This window comes from Falco punctatus (assembly GCF_963210335.1).
Source record: "Falco punctatus genome assembly, chromosome: 5".
Classification (NCBI taxonomy): domain Eukaryota; kingdom Metazoa; phylum Chordata; class Aves; order Falconiformes; family Falconidae; genus Falco; species Falco punctatus.
In genome coordinates this window covers 1,863,684-1,891,091 of record NC_137584.1, presented here as the reverse complement: position 1 = coordinate 1,891,091, position 27,408 = coordinate 1,863,684, and the positions used below count along the sequence as shown (strand labels likewise).

The 27,408-nt window shown below is 38.4% G+C and overlaps 1 protein-coding gene across 2 annotated transcripts in view; it reads right to left on the bottom strand.

Moving 5' to 3' along the window:
• Positions 1-27,408, bottom strand: part of MMS22L (MMS22 like, DNA repair protein) — a 98,746-nt gene that overhangs the window by 39,596 nt on the left and 31,742 nt on the right. For both annotated transcript variants that reach the window (XM_080389043.1, XM_080389042.1), the window contains exon 14: positions 25,382-25,891. In XM_080389043.1, coding sequence (XP_080245169.1) covers positions 25,382-25,891 — 510 coding nt within the window. The remainder of the gene's footprint in view (positions 1-25,381; positions 25,892-27,408) is intronic.

The window sequence follows — 27,408 nt, the reverse complement described above, 5'->3', positions numbered from 1 at the left end:
GACTTTTATAAATTTGCTTTAATTCATCCACTTGTGCTGAAGTTTTTTATAGCATAGACTTGCACATCATACATGTCAGTGTTACAACATGACTTCATCAGGCACAACAGCGTGAAGCATACACAAAGCGACATCCTTAGATGTTGGATGAGATTCAAAGGAATAAAAGGATTTAACGGTTAAAAAGCAGGGCACAAACAGATCTCAGACTCCTGAATCATGATGCCAAAACTGCTCACTTAGTCAGATCACTCTCTTTTGACCAAGAAGTTCCCTAGGTGCCCACAATTCAGCTACACAAAAGCCCTGAGCTGAGCATCTAACCCACAGCCTCTGTCTACTGGGGCCCAGAAATCTGATCATGACTAACCCAAACCAAAAGAAAAAAAATAAATAAAAAAAGCAGGCTGTGCAAGGTGCAGCAGTAGCTATCTTCATTTTAAAACTCGCAACACACATGTTTTTTTTTAATGTAACAACCAATGAGTCAGAGCCTTGAGACAGAGGGCACCTGGGTCCAGTTTTGGCTGACTGCTTTTGGGATCAGGTTCTGATCTTGATTGCGAGTTTTATATTCAGTCCATCACTGGAGGAAAATACGAAATCCCAGAACAAAGAATGGAGCCCATGACACTCCTCTGTCCTCATATTATGTCCTAACCACTAGGTGACAGATATTTCATCATTTCAGACTGTTGTCTGTTGTTTAAAAAACTAACAAACAAACAACAAAACAAAACCAAAAACCCCCAAACATATGTAAGTACACATCTTCAGCAGCAGGACTCTACAGTGGTTCCAAGCACACAGATTTCTGTTCTTTATGACACTTAATCAGACGTTTCTGGTCCCACCAGACACACACTAGATTCAATCCTGCACGTTTTCTGTAGGTTAGCAGTAGACAAAGTCCCACACAGGAGGTAAGAGTGGCTGGCTGCACGAGACATGCATGCTGTACATGCCAAACAAGCCACCACCCGGCTGGACCCGTCACTGTGGGCCACCAGACCACTGTTTCCTGGAAGTCCCCTACAACATTTGAGAGCAGGAGTCTTCCAAGTCCTACTATCCTCCTAGCTCATCTGAGCAGAGCTGTCAGGCAGGCAGATGCCCTAGTGCTCAGGAGTAAAGGGTTAAAAGAGGGCTAAATCACCATAACACTCCAGGACTGAGATGCTCCAGACCATAATTTAGAGGACTTGTTTATATAGGGGGGTGGGGGGGATGCAGGGAGAGAGGGATAAAAATAGCAGGGCATCTAGCTTAGGCTGTAAGAGAGACAGACATCAGGGCAGCATTTCAATTATGTCAGCTTCTCTGTAAAACCTTAGCTAATCATTGCTAAAAAAAGAGATACTCCACCTTCCTCCACCCAGAAATCCTAATCATACTGTTCTCTGGTTTTTTCCACATGCACATCAGGAAAACATTGCCCCTAAACACCCCAAAACATATTTTGCATTATGTCCCGTAATTGAAAAAATGCCTATTAACAAAATAAAAAAGGCTACAGATCTTTTCAATTTGCCACACATCAATCGCTGCCTGACTAGAAGCAGATCACATACTCTTTCCTATTGAAACAGTAGGTTTAAACGGAGCCATTCCAATTCATTCATTGATGGTATAAATCTTCAAATCTCAGTGGAAGAGCCTAGTATATTCCTATTGTTAGTGGATCATTGACAGAACAGACTCAACAGTTAAGAAGCTTCTAATGTGACAATTTATATAAGCAGCGTAATTAAAGTATATTAGAAATCCAGATAATCTCCCCCAATCAAACCAATAAAGGGCAGCCCATGGGCATTCAAATCACACATTGCAATTTAGCTCAGGGTCACCTTCCAAAGTTAAACAATATCAACAAAAAATACCTTAAACTAAATGAACCTTCCTCACTACTAAACCTATTCAGGAAATTAAATAAATCTCCTTGAACATACAAATATTTAAAGAACAGTTAAAGACTTTAAACAACTGCTCTTTTTCTTTTAGTGATTTGAAGACTAAAGCCAAGTTTCATTTCTCAAACATTACTTGGGATGTTCCCTAAAACATAGGAAAGAGCGGGGAAAATGTGTCAGATCCTTTTAAATGTTATATTATACATAAAGCAGCAGCAATATTTTTTCACATTATCTGAGATTGCATTAGTACAGATGATGCAAATTGTCAGTAATTAAATAATTATACTATCAACAGCTAGGAATGTAGCTCATGATTTTTTAATATTCTCACAAGCAATTTTATTTTTTTATGATTTCTGTTCGCATTTTTTTGTTTCATGCATCTTCTACAAGGAAGTCTATCAACTGCACAGTTAAAAGCATTTGATTACATTACATCTTGACATAAAAGAAAAAGTAAATCAAAAGAAGCATTCTTTATAAAACTTCCAAGTTTATGGTTACATTAAAAAAATATAAAATAACCCCAAAACATAACCATTGCAACTGAACCCGTAATAATCAAGAATGAAAACCATACACTGTTCAAATTTTAAGTGAATGTTCCTAACTTTTTTTTTTTTTTTAAAAACAACAGATGCTGTAATACATAGCTTGGCAGCTATTTCATTAGAGAAATATGGTTCAACAACTGTGGCTCTTTGTCACTAATACAGAGGAATTTAGTAGATCTATGTTCTTCACTAAATTCTTTAGATTTAAATGCAACACTACCAAAAGCATGTAGCACAGAAAAGTGACTTGAAAGTCTGAGGTTTTAAGACTGTCATCTTTTCCACATAATATGGAAACAATAATATGTTATGTTAGGATAAATAATCAGCAAAGTTACCTCTCATTGCTTAATCCATTTTCCCAATCAAGGAATCACTAAAACGGCAAAAGCAACCATGACCTAATCCACTTCAAAGTTTTCAAACCAAGTATTCAAAGTAAAAGATGCTAGTTTGTCAGGCTGCAGCAACTCTAAACACGGCCATCCCATTAAACTTTAAATATATTCATTCTTTGGGAGATCACTTTCTAGGCTTTTAGAAGGAAGCAGCACATAGGAGTGATAATGACTTAAAACCTAGGTGTAATTTGCATACACTCCTTTACTTTTTTTTACTGGAAGGCAAAAGTTGCACAAAGGCCAAAGCAGTACTAGCCTGAACATTCCCACCCTTTACTGGAGAACAGTGAACGTTCCCAGGATACCACCAACAGACCTGGCATAGACAAAGAGGATAAAAAAAGCTCTTTTAAAACTCATGGATGGAGTTGCAGGAAGAAATGCAGAAATCCTTCAAAAAGGAATGTGGACAGACAGCAACTGCTAAAAAGTTTAACTCAGAAAGAAAAAAAAAAAAACCTGACATAAAAAAACCACATATGAAGTGACCTCCAAGCACAGCCAGCTCTCCTTCCTCTATTATACCAGTTCTTCTTTCATCACATTCTTCCTGCAGCGACCTTTTCCCCATGCGCTATATGGCAGAAGAGAGACCTGGAACGTGTTGTGACCAGCCTGTCCTGTCCTTCTGACTCCCAGACAACTGTGGATGCAGTGAGACTTGCAATGATCCAGGCCAAAGAGATGCCATAATTGTGAGATGCAAGAGAAAGCTGTCTTACAAACACTGGCAAGGATTTCCCACTGGTTGCTTAATGAAGGTCTTAAATATGTGGAGAAATGGGCCAGCAGTGTACCTGAAACACTAAATTACAAGAAACAGCAAGTATTTGAAAAAGAACGAGCATAAAATAAAATCATGGACAAAGAAAAGGAAATCAAGCATGGAATTCTTTTTTAGCGGCTGGATTCCTTTTACTTTAAAGGGAGGCAAAGCAAGTGTCACCAAAATCGTGATTCTACAATGTGCAGTATTGAAGATGGGGCAATAAGTTCCAATGACTATCTATGCATTTAACTTTACATTTTAGAGAAAAGCTGTTCATCAATAGGTCTGAAATCATCATGGATACAAAATGTCAACGTATGTTATATTGCTCCTTCAATCTACTGATTCACAGATTATACTGTTTATTTTCAGATGCAGCACACTAGGAAATGTTTTTCTTACTTACTCTAAACTGTTATTGTGTTCTAAAAAAAAAATCCACAAGTAGTCTCCTAAAGCATTCACTATTTTGTAAGCAATCAAACAGCATAATAGTCCCTCAGTTAACCACTATTTCATTCATCAAGAAATTGTTTTACCCATTTTTAAATATTAGGCTTGATGAGTTTTCCCTGTATATGCCCCAGGTGAAGAAATGTCCAAGGCACCACCTGCAGGACCACACTAATAAAAAAAAAAAAAGAATATTATTTGCACAAAGAGCTCATCACCTGATAGCAAAGATGCTCATCTGCACTGGGATGGAAAGTGTTAATGCTGTGAATAAAAGGTTTTCAACTGCAGTTGAATCATGTGAAGATTATCAATATAGCAGCAATGTACAAAGGGGCTTCAGCAAGGTTACTGAGTTTAATATAATCCTCTCTATAGCTAAGCACAGTAATAGAGAACCCTGTGTTCACTGTGACAGCATGTTGCGTGTGCTCAGTAATACTTTTATGATACACAGGGAGAACAAGAAATCCCCAACATCTTTACTGTGCTCAAAGACAAAGTAAAGATATTAACAAGAATGGACACACAACCCTAAAACACAAAGGTACAGAAAAGCCAAACATTCAGAGCTGCAGAATATTAGTTAGCACTTTCTCCTTAACCTTTCTCAAAGGGTTTAACTACATCACCGAAAAGACAAGTTGTTATGACCATAATTTAAATGCAAGCAACAAAGCTCTAGCCTGCTTTGGCTAGGTCTGCTGGGAGGGAATACTGCATCTGCTTCAGCCACCCTAGCATATTTGTGCCAGAGAGCTGTTGTCTTTTCCTAACCACCTTTAACTAAGATAAGGTTGCAAGAGCAGCAAAGACAACACAACCTGCGTTAATTCAGTGCAACTAGTTCACATTTCAGCTCATGGAATAGTCTTGGGGAAAAACAGATAGGTAATTTAAGCCCAACTGCAATTTTACTTCATTACCTTCACTGGTACTCAGCCAAGTTAGCATCTCCCCTGTACTACACAGGCACACGCTAGGATCCCAGTTTTCTTCGTGTCTTTAATGCTAAGTATAAACCAGAACACACAAACACATAAAGTGACCCTCTGCTGTCCCAAAATCTCAAGTCCCAGGAGAGTCAGTCCAGGTCCTCATGTCAGCAGCAGGGCTCAGACATTCACAGATCCCAGCCAAGCACTCTATACTAGATTCTGCGCTGTTCAAGGCACTGGAGTCATCTTGTTGCTTTGAACAGGTAAGTCCATGCTCAGTTCTTTGAATAAACAACACAGAAAAAGCAAACAGTTAAAAAGACACTTAATTTGCCTAAACGGACTTTCAGCATAGGTCAGATTCAGAATTTTTTAATCCTCTGACGGAACAAATAGAGAAAAATAAAGGAAAAAAAGGAACAGGCAGCACTGAAATTGATACTACGCTAAACTGTTGTATTCCCCCTTTTTTTTAGTTCACATACATACAAAAAAACCCCACCTAAACCCAACTTAGTATTTCTAAATCACTGCCATTTCACAGAATAGTTCCACTTCAAACCTCAAAAGCCTTATTTTGGATAGCAATCTTTGTAACAGACTAACATTACAATTCATTTTGATCAAAACAAGACAAAATTCCCCAATAAATCCCCATACCACATGCAAAACCTCAGAATAGCAAATGTGCCTCAGCCTCTACCGTGCTGCAGGCACATCACCTCACGTGGTGAGAGTTTAAAAGACACACACAAAACACACTGTACCACCACTGACGGGGGTGGTGCAAGGGGAGCCTTGCAGGAGACACTGGAGACTCTGTGATCAGCCCTGACCACAAGACACTTCAGCACTTCAGTTCTGAGGGGTTTCTTCATTTGTTTTAAACAGAGGTCATCTTTTATACAAAAGATTTCTTAGAAAACTACTGAGAAATCATAATTACATTTCTGTAACATCATTTCATTTCCAAAGTATTTTATATTTGAAAGAACAGGAAGTCTGGATCACTTCAGATGATCTTTATTCACATTCATAGCTTATTAGGAACACAAATGCTAATGCCTGTCATATAGGGAAGAGACAGGATTAGCTGGAAGCAGTAAATCACTGCTGGTACACAAGAGCATTGTTAACAACCTTCCATGACACTCTTCCTTCTTGCCATCAGAGCAGGATGGAGTTACAACTACAGACTCAAGGGTCACAGCAAACAAGGCGACTTAGCACTATTTGCTCCCTGTTAAATACCACCTTTCCCCAAAATATTCAGAAGATCTACTCAACCCCATCAAGGCCTTCTGAGTGAGCTCTTTGCCCACAAAGTTCTTAGAAGATGCCACACATTAAACAATATCCTGGTATTACATGCAATGGTCCTGCCTTGAATACATACTGTTGAACACAAAACCCACATTCTCCATTCTTACTGGGAAACTGGAGAATCACAGAATGCTTGAGGTTGGAAGAGACTTCTGGAGGTCATCTGGTCCAACTCCACTGCTCAAGCAGGACCACCTACAGCCAGTCACCCAGGACCATGTTCAGACAGCTTTTGAGTATCTCCAAGGATGGAGACTCCACAATGTCTCTGGGCAACCTGTGCCAATGCTTCGTCACCCTCAGTGAAAAAAGTGTTTCCTGATGTTCAGAGGGACCCTCCCGTGTTTCATTTTGTGCCCATCACTCTCAGTCCTACCACTGGGCACCACTGAAAAGAGCCTGGCTCTGTCCTCTGCATCCCTCCCTTCAGGTATTTCTAGACATTGATAAGATCCCCCTGAGCCTTCTCTGCTCCAGCCTAGATGCTCCAGTCCCTTCATCATCTTTGTAGCCCTTTACTGGACCCTGTCCAGTATGTCTGTGTCACTCCTGCACTGGGCAGCCCATAACTGGACACAGTACTTCAGGTGTGGCCTCCCCAGTGATAAGCAGAGGGAAAGGGTGACCTCCCTCCACCTGCAGGTGAAGCTCTGCCTACAGCAGCGCAGGATGCCATCAGCCTTCTTTGTGGCAAAGGGCACATTGCTGATTCAGATTCCTGATGAAGGTATAGGGAACCTTGCAAAGCATTATAAAATTAATCACACATGATCATAACTTATAGTGAGAATCAGCATGCCAGTTCCGGTGTTCAACCTGAGAACTTGAAATAAAGTAGAAATGCTAAAGTGAAAGAACGAGTACTTCTGATTTCAACCATGTTACTAATACATAAACTGCAGATTGCAAATGGGTATCTTCCAAAGAACTCTTCTCTTAGAGCAAAACTTCTAAAAATTGTCACCTTCTAGAAATAGTGTGTTAAATAGGATTTCCTTTTGATTGTTTTTTGTTTGTTGTGGTTTGGTTTTTTTGTTTGGTGTGCATAGGGTTTGGTTTTTTTGGGGGTGGTGGTGGTAGTTTTTTGTTGTTGTTGTTTTTATTATAGAGCTACAGTCATAGAAAAATCTAAATTGGAAGGGACCTCTGCAGGTCATCTGGTCCAGCCCCTGCTCACAGCAATGATAAACTTGAATGACCTTAAGAAGGGAAATTTTACAACCCTAGAAACTTGTTCTGATGGTTTTGACTATCCTGTGAAAATGTTATCCTTTGTATCTAGTAAAAACTTCCCTCATCACAGTCTCAGTCCATTGCTTCCTACCACTGTACACCTCTGTGCAGGGTCCAATTCCATCTTATTTGTAAATGCCCCCACCCCATTTGATTGTTGTACAAAATGATAAAATACCTTCCCCCCTGCCACCTCCCATCCAAGCCGCCTTTTCAAGGGTGCACAAACTCAGTTTTCTCTGCATCCCATCACAGGGCATTTGCTCCAGACCCCTAATCATCTTGGTGGTCCTTTGCTGGACTTAAATCAGTATTTCAATGTTTTTCTTGTACTAGGAACCCAATATGCTGCTTACTTATACACCATAATTTACTTGAAACACATTCTTCTAGGGTACCAGGAGGGCAATGAAGTGTAGCTGACTACAGCTATACAATGGCCCAGACTCTGATACAACAAATTTTCTGAATTTTTACAAGCTAAGCCTTTTTTACCAATTCCTTACTGTCTTTTGTTCGTAAAAGAATTCAATGAGAAATGGTAACTATGCAGTGTGACTGGAATGCAAATCAACTGGTTCTGAAAGGCCAACACTGAAACCCATACAATCATTATACATACAATCATTTCCAAAATCCTGCCTTTAGCTCTTCCATGGGAGTCTGAGATCAGAATAACATCAGTTGACAGAGAATTGTAATGATGGGACAGGCTCGTATCTTCTGTAAGCTATTGTTTACACTTCTAAGATGCAATTTTTCACAGAGGATATCTAAAAAAATTTAAAGCTTATCAGGTTGACCTTAAATAGATGAATTCTTACAATTCAGAGCCCAGCAGTCTAATGGACTCCCAGTGCTGATGGGACTCCCCACACTGGGGAACAGACACCCACATACTGTACTAAGGTGGATCTCTGTTTAATCTCATAGTGTTTTGTTCAAACAGATCAAAAGTGTACAGATCACTTTGAAAAACCCACGTTATTTAAAAAAAAAAAAGTTTGGCAAATTGCTTGAAAGAAATGTACTGAGATCAACTTCACCACACCTCTCCAATGTTTTTCCTTTATCTAGCACAGCTTTAGAAATAGAGTTCCTCTCATTGAGCATGTTCTAATCCAGACTTAAGTACCAAGAAGACAGAGAGAAACTGGTAAAATAGTCATTCTGGCTGCAGAAATTCAAATGTCAAGTTGGTGTCATCTCAGCTGAAATTTCCTGATCTGATCAGGAGATGAAATGGACTCTAAAAGGATAACCACACAAAGTCCTAAGGGGCAGTAAAGGAACATTATCAAAATATAAACAGCAAGTTCTGAAAACAAACAAAAGAGAAGTACTGCTAACCGCAGTTATCTCTTCAGACGTTCTGAATGTAATTTCCAGTAACTGACCTGTCTTACCATTACATGTGTAACACTTTGTTGTTATTATTATGACATTTTCAGGTAGGAAGCCTGAGAAAACACTTTCAAGTTTTCTGCTTTCTCTTAATTTAAAACAAGACTGTAACAGAGAGAGGAACTGTAATTCAAATAAAGCCTTTTTAAAATATTACGCTCTCTTGCTTCAGCTCCTCTACCTGCCCTTGCAGAAAATCAAAACCTATATGCATATGGATACCCTCTAGCAACCTGCTGGGAGTCATATACTGTAAGTGGTTTAGGAAAATCTTTCTCTCCAAGAGAGAAAACAGCTTTTGGAAGGCAGGCAAACTTGTACTCAATATAAAGAACTTGTTTCCAAATTCCAAAACGAAGTATTTTATTTCCTTCCTGAAAAATCAATTTTGTTCTTTACAGAGTTATCTGTTGTGTTAAAGGATACTGTTTGTGTAATACATCTTTTTAGCGAAGGAGATTACTTTGGGTATGAAACATCCCTTACTAACAATGTTCCCAACATTTGGTAATACAGACAGTAGAGCTAATTTTCTGTCATCCAGGAAGAATGGTAGGCTTGCTAAACTTTTATCATCATCCCCTCTGAAACACAGTAAAAAATCACTGTTAGAACTGATAGTTTATTAGATGAAAGCTACCATCAACAATGTCAATTCTGCCTGGTTGTGTTAACAGGAAAATGTTTTATGAGTTCTACCACTGGCCATCCATTTAACTTCTAGCACTAGCTATGCTGTAAAACTGTGCACATAATTTATTTGGTGACCGGCGTGTGTGGGAAGCATTATCCAGGCTAAACTTCTCACAGTCTGACAAAATGCTTTGATTTGCACTGTTCAGATGATTGAACAAAGAGACTTTAAGCAATCAGCAACAATAGCTTTTATCTCCGATTGTGCTAGAAGTGTAATAGTACAGGAGAGCAACCTACTGCTTTTAAGATCAGATTTGATCAAATACAAGTGACTAGATAAATACTGTATTTTAAATTTGTACACATCTTGTTCATTAGGCTTAAGTATTAGTAAAGTTCTTATTTCTCTTAAACATCGTTATTAGCAATTTCCCCAAACAACACTCATAGTACCTCCATGGTATCCATGGTAACCTCTTTGCTTTACATGTAGCTTGAAATAGACATTCATTCCAATTAGGTGAAGTAAACAAAACAGCCACTTGTAATTTCTCAAGTTACTGCCCTGTTTTCTTTTGGATAGTGTTCAACAGTCTTCAAAACAGTTCAATTTAAGTCTGCCACATGTAGGCAGGGACAGATAGGTGTGTCACCACATGCTCTGCCCTGCATCACCGCAGAACCGATTTAAGCACTCCCAATAATATGCACAGTATATAAACACAGGTACCTAATCAATTCCTTCACAATTCCAACAATGCAAATTCAATAACTTACTGTGTTTCTTTTCAGTGCAAATGTATTACTACTACTCTGCAAGGCTTCCTAGAGTTTAATATATTTTTTCTCTATACTATAAAAAAAATAATGCGATTTATAATAATCTGACATACACTGCAATGTCGTCCAAAAAAGACTCACCTCAGACAGGAAACATGCTCAACAATATTATGATATCTAATATTCTGTTGTACTTTGTATCAAACCAGAAAGGGATATTGTTTAAAAACTTGCAGCACGTAATTGTTTAAAACATTCTATTTGATACTTCTTTTGAATTCCTTAAGATGCACTCACCTATTTAATTTTGGGTTGGATGTTGTTTTTTTGGGGGGGTTGTTTTTTTTGCTTTTTGGGGTTTTTTTGGGGGTGGGGGGCATTGTTTGGTGGGTTTTTTTGGTTTTGGTTGGTTTGGGGTTTTTTGGTGTTTGGGTTTGTTTTGGTTTTTTGGGGTTTTTTTTGGGGGGGTAGAAATCAGTTGATAAAGGCATTTGCTGAAGATTTTACATAAAAAGCACTATAGTGAAAAATCAGCATGACCCCTGGGACACTCACCAGCTCCTACTTCTCTGCCTACCTTTAGCATGTCATGTCCTTGCTACACGGTAACACCTACCACAGATAGGTGACACATAGCTAATAATGTCAGAATTAACTGTTTAAATATTTCTATGCACCTGCTGAAAGAATTCAAAGACCTTGCAAGACACACAGAGCTAAATGTTTAAACTGTTTTTCCCATTTTGCTCTTCAAAAATCTTAAACTAGAAAATCCCTTCAGTGAAAAGTCAGAAAAAGGCTTCCATCCCTTCTAGGGTTAAAAGATGCTTTTGTAAAATTTTTTAGGTCAGATTAACCTTTTGCTCACAATAGGGCTGGTTATTGGTTTTATTTTTTACTGTCTTTAACACAGGTAAAAAAAATCAATATGAAGCGAGACAAAGGGCTCTGGAGGCCTTGGCTACACCAGCTTTTGGTTTGGCTCATGCACAATCCTACAACATGCTGAGGCTGGGAAGGATTAGCCTGCTTGTGTTGAGTAAACCGATGATACTCAATAAACAGTTTCTGTTGTAAACCCCTTAGGACGTGCAAAGCCACACTAGTTGGCATTAGACCAGATAAGCTGCCGAACCAGCTGTAATCTCATTTAGACCTGAGCTGATCCTCCTGTCCTTTCATTCCACAGGATCAAAGCAAACCACTGAGGAGGCAGCTGTATTATAGCAGTAGTGCTTGCTGGATGCGGCAAACATTTCATAAATTCCTCTCCTTGAAGCAAGCCTGCACATAATCTACCCAGAGCCAGTTCAATCAATGGATTTCTGAATTCATTAGTCTTATTATTACAGGATAACTGTTTTCTCCACATCGTGTGGTAGTTGTTGCATGCCAACTTTGCAAAACAGCTCTTATTGCTGACCATTTCTTTCTGGTAATGTGCCTTTGCATTTTTGCTTTGCCACATGAAAATGATTTAAATCACTTCAACGCAGTATTTTTTTTAAAGACTGGAAATAAAGTCATTTCACGAATATTCAAGTAGGAAGCCCTGAAATAAAGTAAATTCTTCCAAGCATAATTACTGGCTACCTGCTCACATGCTTCCATGCATCAGTAATAATGACCAATGTTTTCTGAGCTCAATGACAGCAAATGATAATAGTGAAAACAGAGATTATATCATTGTAGTAGCATAAATACAGACTAAAATTACAGATGTGAAAGGAGTCATTCTAAGAAAAAGATTTCTATTTGCCTTTTACTCTTTGTGTTCTTTGGAATTAAAAATAAGATATATTTTCATTGTTAAAGAAATGAATAGCACAGCTTAGAAAAAAAACATAAAACCACAAAAGCAACAGGTCTTCTTAAACTAAGCAAAAATGTAATCCAAGAGAGTGGATCAAGTAAGACTTGAGGGTGCAACATTTGATTTCTGTATGCCATTTGGAGTTTCCACCGTGCAACTGTAACTACAAAAAAAAAGTCATAGCGTAACCTTAAAAGCTTTAGAAGAATAGCAAGTGTAATTCAGAAAATGTGTCAACCGCTCCATTTCACACCAGTGAAATCTGCAATCTAACATATTCACTGATAAAGAAAGTAAAATATGTAACTTATATTGGAATAGGGAAATAGTATTAAAAAATATTTTTCAGTCCTTTGATTTGCTAATTGTATTAATTGTACATTTAAAGACCTAAGTTTTCCAGTGCAGGTGCACAGTGGGAGGGAAAAAAAAAAAAAACAACCAGGATTTAAGAAGAATTATGTGGCATAGCAGTTATTTTTGGTCACATACAAGAGATGTCAGTGATTCTTGGATCACTGCTCAAAGAATGAACAGTAGCCACAGAGCTAAGCTTGGCCAGAAAAATAGAGGAGACCAGGTAACCCTTACAAATAAGGTAAAAATAGCAGTGTTTGTGACTTACTGTTATTTCCAGCCAGTATAAATACACGATACATTCATGCACACAAACTGAAAAAAAGACAGAGGAACCCTCACAGAGAACTCCTCTGAGTTTACAGAGTGCAAGAGAAAGATCTGTACCGCCTTTGCACGCACGTCCTAACCTATGCTACACAGAGGTATATGACCTCTGTATCTGGCTGTTAATGTTTTTAATAAGAGTAGGAAAAAAACCTGTCCCTGTGATAAAAAGCTTCAGTGAAGTATAATAAAATCAGGTGTTTAACACATGGAAATGATTTTTAACAGATTACAGAGATAAGATATTTAGTATGAAACTTTTTTTAAGCCCTAAAGCATAGATGAGCTAGAGCATGTCATAGGCAGCTGGCAAAGATGAACAAAAGGTATTTGCACCTATTCTCTACAGATGTGTAAAAAAACCCCACCATACATCTCTTCCTCAATCACTTAGAAACCATCTGATGTTTTAGTTAATGATTCCCCTCTCTCCACTTCATTCTTCAGACATAAAGGGGTCCCATTTAACATAATCACTTAATAACAGCAAAGTGATGGGTATCAGAACCCTAATTCTTCTAATATTTGCAAAATCCAGCTCTTTGTAATAATAATAACACCATGATAGCAAACTGTAAAACTGTGTAATTATACTTTAATTGTATTGTGAGGCATGCATTAATCACAAAGTTTAAGTACCAAGGATGGAATTATAATAATTCTGTAAAACAAATTTAAGCTAGCTAAGTAGGTCAGAACCACTAGCATGCAACAGGAGACCTCTGGGAATTTATCAGTTAATGGCTATTTATGTGCAAATGAATGCCCTCCAACCCTCCCAAATCCTGTGTAGCTGAAGGGTATTTCTGTTAACCAGGAGCATGCTTAACTGCTGAGGCATAAATTAAACCATTTATTGGAATGATTTTAATTCTTTTCTCCCCCCACCCACTCATACTACTCCCTCCACCCTCACTAGCAGCACAATTTACAGTATTAATTTACATGAAGATAGGATTGCTGAAGAGTTTTCAGAAATTACTGTTTCAAGAAAAGAAGGGGGGGGGGAGGCACGGAGCAGAGAAAGAAAAAAAAATAGAGCAAGGAAAAAAAAAAAAACTTTCAGTAAGAGACAGTACCAGTGCTATACTTAATCTTCAAATCTTCCAGAGGGCAAGTTGAGTTATTAGAAATTCCAGAGGTTCAGTATCACAGCAGTGCAGAGGAAACCCTTTCATAATGAACTCTAATGAAATGAAATTCTGTTTTATGTCCTCATGTTCTAAACTTGGACAAGACAATGAAGCTCAAGGGGGACTGCATCAAGTGTATTTTCTGTCACAATGCTCAGACTGTACACATATCAAAGGTTTTCTTTCCAGAAAGAAAACAACAAAAATTTCTTGGCTGCAGGAAAAAACACCTTCAATTTTTGAGTTTGACTTCGAAAAAACTAGTCATTTTTGATGTCTTAGGAAAACAGATACTTTTACAAAATACTCAGAATCAAAACGTATTGAATTTTCACTGTGGTGTAAAATGGGTATGATTTACAGACAATATAAATGATTTCTCAACATTTATAATCATAGCAATAATTCTGTACAGCAAGGTAATGCAAGCAAAACCTCAAGGTTCACATTTAGGCTTCTATTTTCATATGTTTGAGGTTTCTTTTTTCTAAGCACACACACACATTTTGTTACAAAGCCTAGGGTCCCAGAATAATAAAACAGTAAAAGTTTGATTATCTTAACATCAATTAACCATAGCTCCCTGTTACCCTAAACAGGGTCACATCTCCCCAATGTCTAATAATTACATTGTAAAATCCCTTGATTGCCTGGATATATTCACTCTCCCTATGACATTAGGATAATCATGGTCGTGCTATAGTTAATTATTATTTAAGAGATGATCACAGTGCTTTACTTTCTTATGTCATCCTTACATCTAACGCAGAACTCCACGTAAGTATAGCACGCTGAGCAAGTATGCACACGGCATTTCCTCCCCAAATCAGGCCGTTGTATAATAGCCTTGAATAAAAGTGTGGTGTGAATTGGAGGATTTCCCTGGACGCAAATCTTTAGCAGCTTTAAAATATTTTAGGCAGATACCTGGAACACTTACTGAAGTATTTTCAAATGCACATCAGCAGTGCATTTGAATCAACTTATTCCCGTCCAGGAAAACAAAAGAATGCCAACGAAAATATTTGCTTTTACTCTCATGGTTGACTTTTTGTACAGAAAACAAGACTGCAAAAAGCTATAGAAGAAAACTTCATTATCCTGGCAAACACATATGTACTTGCCTGTTTCTCCCTTCTTCTACCCCTCAATAAAAGATGCCACAGCCCCAGCTGCAGCAACACCCCTGCTGCGTGCACAATGGCTGCCGCGCCTGCCGGTGCAGTCCCTGCATTACCATACAGGGAACCAGAAGGCTTCTGTTTCTTAACGTGGATTTGCAACCACACACATTAAACCAACTTCATACAACTCTTTGATATCAGCCAGTAATTAATAAATGAACAGAACTATTTGACAAAAAAAAAGTTCACTCATGTATTTTCAGAAAGAATTAGCACAGCTGTGTTATCAGAGCCCGCGACAAGCCCACAGTTCCCTCTTCCTTCCCTACAGTGAGGGGCTGCAGCCTTGATTATCTCTGTACCTTCCAGCCATTGGCAGGGTCTCAGCATTGCCCTAAGGCTTTAATTAACCCCTATTAGAGATAAACAGGGCCTTCCAGTCGTGAAAAAGAGAGAACTGACAGTACCTTCAGCTTATCAGAGAACTAAGTAAACCACAAGCTGCTTTTACCCTTCTCCACCTGCTCCTCCCAGTTAACCTCAGGAAGGGACACCCACAAGATGTACATGTTGCAGAGCATGCTCAACACTTTTCATTTTGTTTTTAGAGAGGATAGTGGCATACTATTTCAGGCTCATTTCACATTAGGCACATTTTCACTGTCCCTGGTTTAGTACCACTAGAAAGCAAGCTGGAGCATTTAGGCATTGGCAATTAAGGGCACTTGGATTTGCTCCAAGCCAAATAAAACAACACACACATACATGCCCTGTATCAATTAGCTTCCTTTAGAAAATGCCTAAAAAAGCATTTTCAAACTAGTTTTCTAGACAGATTTCAAGACTTAAATACAAAACCAGCAAAAACTCGGCACCCTCTTCAGCAAGGCTGTTGTGCCATGCATACAGTACGATCCACCCTCACGTGTCCACCTCAGAAATCCCAAGAACTAGTAGGATACAGAAGCACTAAACATGTTCAACTTTTTCCCCCTCCTAATAGAAAGGTGAAATTAAAAGGAATGTGGATACTACAAATCAAAATTAATTACACAGATTTCCAAAGGTAAATTTTATGGCAGATTACAATTTCAGGGTTGGTTTCTTTACCTTTTGATTTCACTGAGGTTTTGTTCTGTAAGGAAAAGCACAGAATACAGTTTAGGAAGCATCCTTACTAATTAATCACCAGTCACATTGAGCACTCATTGATATTAAATTACAGAAACGTATGAGAAGAGCTGGGCAGCATCTCAAGAGTCATTCAGGGAGTTCACCTCAGCAGTTCTGGTAAGCTTACCAAGACCACCCTCTGGCAAATGTTTGTCCAATGCATTGTCTAAAAAGTAGAAAAATTAAATTCAGTTCCATAGCTCTGTATTGCGGCCTGCCAGTGTTGACATTTGCAGCCTACTCTAAATAACCACACTAAACTTCTGCCCCAAATTAAGCCAATTCCTTTTTCACTGGCATAGAGAACACAGGCAACCTGTCATCTTTGCAACGCCCTTTTACATACTGCATAACTCCCAGCATGTCTCCCCTCAGCCTCTCCTAGCTAAATTCAGCTCCATCAAATTTCTACAAACTTCCTACTTTAATCATCCATTTCTGTGACTCTCTCAAATTTTTAATTTATTCATAAACGTTTCGTGAAGTGACATGTCCAGGACTCCATACAGAACTACAGCTAAAGACAGAATAAGCAGACGTTTTATTAACGCACCCCACAATGATACTTAAATGTATTTATTTTCACTTAAGCAGAGTCACATTAAGTCCTGCTTCCTGATTTCATAAAGGCTGTGTGCATTAGCGAAAAGTACTATTATCCGATAGACAGATTTCAATCAAATTTCAAATTTTCTTACAGCCACTATGGTCTTACTGATGTAAATAAGACTATGATCTTATTGATGTAAATAAATATCTGTGTAAATAGAGGTAAAAACGTAAGTACCATTCCTACCCCCCCACTCCCTTTTTAAGGTACAGGGGAATCCATCTGAACTACCATTCACAATCAGTTTGGGTTTTCCTCCCTACACCAGGCAGAAACTGCTAGTGCAGGGACAATATGGGACCTTGCAGCCATTTGTGCTGAGCAGGCAGCAAAGTCTACAAGCAAGAGCAGCCGCCACGGCAGCCACCTCACCAACCAACCCCAGACGTGGGTATCTCCTTTGTTTCTCTCATCTCACGGAGCATACTACCTCCCCATACCCTGACAATACAGCTGCCACACCAAGCATTCCATAGGTTGTATTAGCGTTGCTCTTTCTCAGTTTCAGTACCTGGCCTTCCCTCTTTCCTCTTGCTGATGATTTTTTTTTTTTTTTTCAAAATATCAAAGTAATTTCAAATTCTCATTCTGCTTTCCATTGGAACACCCTGTAATTTTTGTTCACATACAAACCTGTAACTCATTTTCATCTACTACAACTAGTTGTGCTGAACAGCTCCTTATTTTCAGTCAAGTGATACCATTAAGCACTCATCATACAAAGATAATACAAGCAACACTGAAGCCTTACACTAATCACAGGTTTTATGAAAATTTTCTCTCTCATTCCCATAGACTCACACCATTTTACAGCAAACTGCACTTGTAAGCCTGCTGTTTTCTTTTCTCTTCCTTTTTTATTACGATACCCAGAAACAAGTAAACTAGAAGTTATTTTATGTCCCAGAAGACATTTCATCATGAGCAAAAGCATCCCAGGGGAAGAAGAATCAAATAGTATATACCCAAAAAACAGAAAAACAGAAAACAATAAACAGAAAACACAGAATGTATTTGGATTCATCCCTTCCTCTTTAGTCACTGGTTTCATGAGAGAACCAAACTGCTTTTGCTGGTGAGGTAGTCCCATAAGTTAGTAGTAACAGAAGCTGACTGACACTGGTAGGTTACAGCTGTTAGTAATAAAATCTGAAACAAATTTGGAAAAAACGAAGCAAGTGGCTATTTATCATCACTGCAGCCATTACTCAGTTTCCAAAGCACCAGTGATGGAGGTGGGGGGAACACAACCCAAAAGCTTGTTCTACTGAACCAATGAACTGAATCTTTCAGAACTGCACTAACTACTACAATCAGTGTTGCGTTCAGCACCTGGCAGGTGATTTGCTTGCTTTTCATCTTCCTCTATTAAGACAAGTATACTCATGTGTTCAGTTAGCAGAAGGATTCTCCCCTGAGTTCATTCAGATTTCTTTTCTCCTTTTTAAAGATTAACTTTCTTTAAAACACACAGGCACAAATTAATTCTCCTCTCCAGAGATCACCTCCTTTCACAGGGGCTAGCAATGGAGAGCAGATTACAATGAGAAATACTTTGCGTGAAGCAGACACAGTTGTATAGTTCGGTGCATGTAGATGACTTCTAACTGTTCTTGAAGACAGCAGTGGCTCGCTCTTGTCCCAGAATGTACACGTGCTATTTTATCAACCAGGTTTGCAATTCTCTGCTACGAGAAGAGACCAGAAACATACAGGAATAGGCGGGCAGAGGCACAGAGTGTACACTGGCATGCTGGAGAGCCCGAGTATGTCGTCCAGAGCCGGCAATCCACCTGCTTTCCCCATCCCTCTGCGCAGACTGTCAGTAGGAGGCAGCATTGACTCTGACAGCAGCAGCTCTGCACAGCAAAGTGGTTGGGAGCTAGCTTCATTCTTCTGTCATTATATAAGCAAGATGACACTGTTCTCTAATCCAGCCAAAGCTGATAAGTACCATCAACCTGTCACTTCCTACATTTCAAATTCTAACATTGCAGCATCAAAGAGTTTTTACATTTCGATTTCTTTTGCTGGCAGCGGTCGGTAGCCTCTCATTCTCCCACGGTGTTCTAATGCAGCATTTGCACACCGGGGTTACTCCCAGCCTGAATAGCAGGTCATCCCCTACTCACTGAGCTCATCTGCAGCCCATGTGCTAGGCAATTTAGATCCAATCAGCCCTTATTTAGCTCAAGAGTAATGAGCAGCATAGTGACACAGACTTAAGCCTGACCCTCAGGACACTGCTCATCAAGCAGTAAAACTGTGACAAAATCATTCATCTTCCACCCGCTGGCAAGAAATAATACTCGCACTCACTGTATTACTTTTTCAAGATATAGAAAAAAAAAGTCCTGAATTTTCATGATGTGAGACATTAATTTGCAGAAAGCTGAATTCCCTTAAACCCCCCTGTTGCTATGAGCTCACCAGGGGGAAATAGGCCTTAGGAGACTGAAATGGAATAAAGAAAATTGCTTCAGCTTTCTGTTCATTTTAAATAAGCCTTAAATCTGACAAGAGATATCCTAAAGAGAGAAGAAATATATATCTTGTAAGGTAACGAAGAAACAATCAAAATTAAGAGATTAGAAGGCTACTTGCATATAATGGTTTTATTGGCAAAAGTATTTCTTTGTTTAACAGCCACAACAAAAAAATACTCCGTATGAAAAGCTAATCTCATACCTTGTGTGAAGAATAAAAAGAAGGAAACAGAGGAAAGTTAATTTGGGAAAAACAGTTTCAAATGTTAGTTGCATCCATCAGAAAACAAATGTGCACTTTACAACCTTTGGGGAGCACATGTTTCTCTAAACAACTGCAGGGTCCCAAGCAGCAGGCTCTCAGGACACCTGGATGATTTGACTCTCTTTTACGGGTGGATTTACTCCTTCACAACAGTAAGTCTTGTACTGCTGTCAGGTAGGCCACAGAAAGCTTACGTGGATTAAATTCTGGTAGATAAAATGGATACAGTGGATGAAACACAGAGAAGTGTTTTAACCTGTAGTGCAGGGGACAGAGCTGTGCATCTTCATGATTGATGTCCGAGTACTAGACTTGAGTTTCTTTAGCTTTGGGTGCCTACCAATGGGCATCAACAATCAGAAGGTCCTTTGACAGCTTCTGTTATTTCAGTTTGGTTTTGAGGTGATTCTAAAACAGAACAGAATTTTTCAGTTGGAAGGGACCTACGATGACCATCTAGTCCAACTGCCTGACCAGTTCAGGGCTGACCAAAAGGTAAAGCAAATTCTTAAAGACAATGTCCAAATGCCTCAAATACTGACAGGCTTAGGGCACCTCCTAGGAAGCCTGTTCCAGTGTCACACCACCCCCTCAGTAAAGAAATGCTTCCTAATGTCAAGTCTAAACCTTCCCTGGTGCAGCTTTGAACCATTCCCACAGGTCCTGCCACTGAGTATCAGGGACAAGAGCTCAGCATCTCCCTCCACACTTCCCCTTCCTCAGGAAGCTGTAGAGCCGTGAGGTCACCCCTCAGCCTCCTTTTTCCCAAACTAGACAAGCCCAAAGTCCTCAGCTGCTCCTCATGGGACATTCCTTCCAGCCCTGACACCAGATTTGTTGCCCTCCTTCTAAGGCAGATGGTCTATATTAAATCTTAAACACCAATATGAAATTGTTTTTAATCAATTATTCAGCTTTCACATGGCTGCCTACCAATTCAAGAAAACAGACAGTGACAAGTGGAAGTGAATATTCTTGCAAATCTGAACCAATGTTAAATACACACAGGAACTTTCTATAAGCAAAGTATTAGATACACAGTTCCAGTGCACACTATCTCATTTCATTCCTTCGTATAGGCGTTCCTTAACAGTTGAACTTGATGATCTCAAAGTTTTTTTCCAAGCTAAACGATTCTATGATTTCATGACAGTAATACTCTCAGAGCAGAGGACACAATCAAAACACATCAGTTTCACCCAGTCATCTTTGAAGATCAGAATACGATGGCCGAAGGTATAAAATATTATTTTAGACAAAAAAAAAAAAAATCCTGAAAAGAAAACAAACCTCGAATCCCACATAAAGTAGGAAAAATAATTTTTGTTTTAATTACCAGAGCACACTTTAAGGTAACAACTGTAGCTAAGAACACATCCAGTATTCCACCGAAGATGGTAACAGATTACTTTTAAGGATTTAGTCAGAGCAAACCTCTTAAAATGCTGCTATATTCTAAAGCAGTGCTTGCTTCCCACGCTCTAAAGCATTTGGAGACTAGATTTTCTTTACACTTGTTATACCAGTTTTATTAATGGAATAACTGAACTTAAAACAAGACTAAAAATACTTTAAACCATAGGTTAAGTTAGCACAACAAGGCACACTTGGTCTGCAAGCATAAGATCTGTGTTGCAAGTCAAAAAGGAAGGACTTCTTTCCTTTTTCCACACACATAAACAAAGTTCATAGCAACTTTTAATGACTCTCTAATGGTCATTCATTAAGCCTGAAAGATCTTAGAGCCAAATTAAGATCTTCTGCAGTGGCTTAGTCACAGAGTTGCCGTGCTTCTGAGAGCATTACAGCCCGTGATATACTCACAGAACGGGTAAGAGAAGACTCATGCTCTTCCAAACTGTTCTGGATACAGTTTTCAGAAGTTCAACGTCAGAAAACACATTTTACAAAGACTAACACTAAAACCCTTGAGGGGAATGGAAAGAAGGAGGGAGGACCTTTCTATTCTCCTCCTGAGCTTATCTGCTGACTTACACAGTGACAGAGAGGGGGAGAGAGGCTTCTGTAGGTCTCAGAAAGCTTCCCACAGGCTGTTTTGATGGCAAGTATAAGGCAAAAAAAAAAACAAACCACAAATGACTATACATTTCCATAGCAAAGATACACTGGATAATCCTTTCCTATCGTGATTTCTCTCACAACCTCAAGGCTAGACACACTCTTAACAGACAGAAACATCCAGTTCTGCTGTTATCCATGGCCCAATTAATGTAACTTTTAATTAGAGACAGGTTTACCTGATTAGTATTCTTGTAGAGTTTATGAAATTTACGCACTGAAATACTCAATAACTTTTAATGTCGTTCAATACTGGCAGAAAAGTACAAATGGGCATAAATACTCAAGAACTGTTTTCAAAATAAAATTACCATCTATTATGTTATTAGGTTTGTGGTACTTCTCATTTCTCCTATAGGAATCAGTAGCAAGTCTCCCTGAAACTAAGCAAAGATGTTTGGAGCACAGCAGCGATTTTACACTCGGGCATGTACTTGCATTTTATAACTGCGTAACTCAGTACTAATACACTACAAAACCAAAATGCCAGGATAGTGATAACGAGAGAAAGCTCATGTCAGAGAAATACCTGATTACAATAAAAGACATTTTAACATGTTTCAAGCTCTTCTTTTAAGAATAACATATTGCAATGCTGGAACCTACTGTTTCCAGGCGCTCAGCAGATTTCTGAGTCTGTGTCCATTTTTACAGCGTGTTCTGTCAAATCCATTGAATGCCTGTATTTTTATTAACCTAGGATTTCTTTTTGTGTCATGAGGCACTCAGATGTGATAGGTAGTGCTAGAGATGCGGAACAAATGAAAGCACACACAGGCAAGCATCCTGCATTTCCCTTTCATTAAATAAGAAAAAAAAAATCAGAATTCTAAAACACTGCTTAAAAACAGAATGAAAAGGAAAAATATGTATCTGAGCTAGAAGCTGAATGCTACAAGTAAACATAGGAAGGAAATACTTTGCCTTTTTATTTTGGGAATTTTCTTGATTATATGCTGTTTATTTTATATATGTTTTTTAAAAGGACTGTATCAAAATACAATCTTACACTTCATACTGAATCTCATTATGAAGATCAAATACTTGGAAGTGCCAGCAAGTAGCATCTTGTTTCCAATTATCCATTCACCACATATCAAAAACTGATAAAAATGAGTTCTCCTGCCAAGTCATAGTTCTATTTAAAATATACAAGACACCAAAATAATCATAATGGTAATAATAATAAAAAAGGAGGTTAAAAAAGCTTATTTAAAACAGTCTAAGCATAGGTAAATATAACAATCAAACGCTACCAGTACTTTTTCTAGCAGACAAGAAAACCATAGGAAAAAATTGGAAAGAGTTATTTTGAAACACAGTAGTGTAAAAATGGTGAAGGTGGGGGTCTCCTTTCAGATGCCTTTTAAGAAAAAAGAAAGGAAGAAAACAAGCGCACTTTCAAAACCTTGGTATGCCAAGTTTTAGCCCAGAGCAAGCTTTCACTGCTATGCTACAAACCCTTAAAAATAAAGGTTTATAATGGAAATGCTGATAGACCCTTAACCATAGCAGCATGAATAGCTATAATTAAAGAAGAGCTTTTGGCTACACCTCACTGCAAATGAAAAAGATTGCCATTTCTACAATGTTCTCAAAGAAAAGCAACTGGGAAACCTGGAATGCAATTCTAGCAATCCAAGATATGTTAAAGGGGACTGCTAAAACTATTTGACATTTTAAGCTTTCAATACTGAGGCATTTAGTTAATGTTACCAAGTCAGTATTTTCATAATGCTACTTAATCAGCAATAAAGAATGCTCCTGTGAGCCATCATCTGGGGTTAGCAGAAAGTGGCATAAGAAGTTATTATTTCCTAACAGCCTAGAGGGAGCTGCTTCGCTCTTTAATCAGTGATCTCACTTCCTCCCTACCTGTAAATTCCCTGTCATACAGTTATAAAATTATTAGAGTGCAGTGTACAGAAAAATTACATTTATGAAAGGCCTGCTATCTTATATATGCATGGATTTTAAAAACAGGAGAGAGATCGGCATTAAACCATTTCATCCTTTTCTGAGTTTGCAGACAGACCAAGGCTTAATCAGTCTAGTTAAGGCAATAATAATTTAACATCTGCTTGGCCCAAAGCCATCCAGATTTTTTGCACCCAGAAAGTGGTTTTAGCGTTGTTTTACTTGTATGGCTACAGAGGAGAGAGAACCAGTAACATTCTCCTGTTCCACGCAAGCTGATGATCAAAGCATTTTATAACTGTTGAGGAATTAAGCTTCTCTGCAGATGGAATAAGCAGGAAGGCAACAGTAACCAAATGTATAAATACAAAAGCTGATATAACTGTTAAAAACAAGGCTGTAATAATCTCTTTCATACCAATTAGTATTTGAGCCTGTTGGTAATTCACATATGTCAGCAGACCTGCTTTTTGTAAGAAGAGGTATGAATATCGCCCTGTACCTTGTCTGTGATGACCTGAGAAGTCTGTAATGAACTTCTATGTCCTCCTTGTTATGAGATGACCACATAACCCCCAGTTCTGGAAAGCTTTAAAATAATGCCAACTTATGAAATAGGCAACTTTTTCACCAGTCTCAAATTTCTCCCCATTTCATCTTTAAAAACAACACAATAAATGCTGTGTATTAGCTAATGGAGAAAATATCAGTATTTTTGAAGTCTCCAATTTATTCCAGTAAATACATTCAGTTGCAGTGAAATAATAAATAATAAATCAACTAAACTTAGTTTCACGCTTCATCTTTTTTCAAAAGACTGCCTGAAAAACAGTTGTCTTTGGATCTATAAGCTATTGACAGCTGCAGTCAAACTACTAGACAATAACAAAGAACCTAGTTAAAGAGAGATCTTGCATATGAGCCTCACTATTCCTATTATGCACTCTTCCACAGTTCTTTCCACATATCAGCCTTGTACACATTTGAAGTAATGGCAGATCAATAGCCGCCTCTTAATATCTTATTAAAAAAAAAGCAGTTTGGGCTTCAAACTGGAGGACTACTTCTCAAAGGCATCAGTAGACAAAAATATGCTTATTGAAGGGCACTGTGGATGTTGAAAACTGAACTAGTACATCAAAGCAAAACTGCTTGAAAGTGGTAAAATATGATTTCCTTCTTTCCTATCGAACCCCAGACAAGTATTTAAATCTCTGTAACTGTTATATTTGATTGCAACCTTGGTGAAAGAGAAAAAAATAGAATGAAGAGTCTGAAAAATAGATTGGATTCACTGAACAAAACAAAAAAAGCCAAAAACTCCAAACATAAAACTCCCCTCCCCTAACTTAAGTAATTCAGTACAGATAAAAATTTTGAAGTTTCCTGTGCCAAAAGAAAGATGGTATTGTCTGAAAGGTGGCAACTGGATGACTTTCTACAGAGTCATTAATTCATAACAAAATATCAGGGATGTCAAGCTTAATATCCTAAAATGGTAAGGAAACATTTCCAAGATTCTAAATGCAGTGAGATATTAGTGGATTTTGATATTCAACATATTCACAGTCCTCTGGAGATTTCTCTTTCCTTTTACTCTATTTCAGTAAGAAATTAATATGAACTACAGTTTAACCCTAAAACACAAAACCAACATGCCAGTCTACATCCACAATTTAACTAAATAACTTACCGCAGTCTGGCTAGAACAACCTGAAGAAAATTTAGGACCATACTCAGTTCAGATCCTCGACAAGCAGGCAGCAGCATAGTAAAGCCATCATTTAGCAACTTTTCCTCAGAAAGGCTCAAGTAGCAGCTGGTCTCAAACACTTCTTGGACACCATCAACGTAGGTTGAAAGCAGAGTCCAGAGATTTTGTTTCTGTGCGTAGTCATTTTTGGTTACTAAGAACGCCTTTGCCTTCTCACGGAAAGCATTTGAGAGTTTCTCAGCTAGAACACTAATGTCCATGTTCTTCTCAACATAAATTAAAAGGAAAGCAAAATGACCTCTCCAGATGAGAGCTCTCTGAGACACAGTGATGGAGGACGGAGTCATGAAATCCAAAAGATCCAACACACGACTCACTATATCTTCTGTCTCTGCAACAATTGCCAGCATGAGGAACAGGTTAAAGAAGTTCTGCAGCCCTACCTCTGTCAGCTCCTGCATTCTTCTCCGATGGAACTTGGAATAAATTCTACATTAAAAAAAACAAACAAAAACCCCCAGTTAAGGTACTTAAAGTATGCAATTTTCTATCTGCTTGATAGACCAAAATTGTATTTTCATGCCTTTGGTTTACAGTTATTATCTTCCAATAACCCTTAAATGTAAAATACTTTCTTTTCCCTCCCCTCTTCTACTCTTTTGGCTACTGGAACAAACGTGCTATTTCGCTTTCTGCTCCTAATACAAGGTACGCATTAAGAGCTTTCAACCACCGGTACAGCCTAACCTTTCTCCCTTATCCAAAAGCTAGTACAAAGTTGAGGAAAGTGTTATGAGCAGACTCTCTACTTTGTCTGTGATAGGTGTCCTCCAGACCATGCCTTCACATCAATCAAATTTAGCCCATGAGGGGTGCTAGGAAAGGAAGCTGCCAATGGCATCTCTTTGCAACAGCAAACAATTCCTGTACCCCAACTTCTTCCCTACAATCTCCCTTATTTACATGTGGCACAAATAAGATTCTAAAAAAAGAAAAAAGGACCAAGTGACCCTCCTTCCTTTAGCTATTGATTTCTGTTCTTCACATTATCTGCCACAGGTGCTGTGATCAAAGGCTCACCTACCTAACCACCACAGTAGTAAAAGAGAGGGGAAGATTTCTGATGGCGAACTCCTTTTCTCCATAGTGCTTTGCTAAAATCTGCACCAACCTGTATCGCACACCTACTGTATGGACTGCAGACTGCAAGTCTGGAAGAAAACAGGAAAGCCGAGGCATTTGGGAGAGAAACCTCTCTGCAGCAGGAAGATGCTAAGAAACTTTAAGCCGCATGGCTTGTATGACAGTGCTCAAGTCATATGTAGCTGATGGCGAGAAGCGCTGCTACTTTGCTACTTTAAAGTCGTTGACAAAAAGCAGAAGGCTTTACATAGGTGTCTTTTCTGTGACCTTTGCTCAGATCTGGAGTTTTAGATAAATGTCACCATTCCTATAACACAGGAGTAAGATGAAAATGGCTTGCTGAACTTTTTGATTTGTATGTTTAAAACCTTGGGTATATCCTTCACCTTTAATTTAAAGTAAGTTCAACATACAGTAGTTAAACATCCATAAATGCTGCTTTCCTATTCTGTCACCTGGAAAAATAGTTGGAAATGGTGCTGAGGTTATCAAATCTAGCCACCAAAAATTACAGCAAATCCAATTAATGTTGTTTAGTAGTAAATTACTACTGACAGGCATTTACGTTCTTCATGCATCAATTAATGCTTGGTTAGCTGCTGAACACAGAGTTCATCCCAAAATCATAGCTGTAGGCTGTTAAATTTTGCTACTTGTGTAATTGATTTATTCAAGGTAGAAATGATGAATACTGTTGAGCAGAGTGACACAGTGTGTGTTGTGTATTATTGCTCCCCCTCTTAAATTAGGGAAAGTAACAAGCTATAATAGCACAAAAATGTAAGTATAACTTGTTTTCAGTAAAAACAGAGCAGCCTAATTAAAATTACTTAATACATTTTTAATTAATTTTATTAGTACTT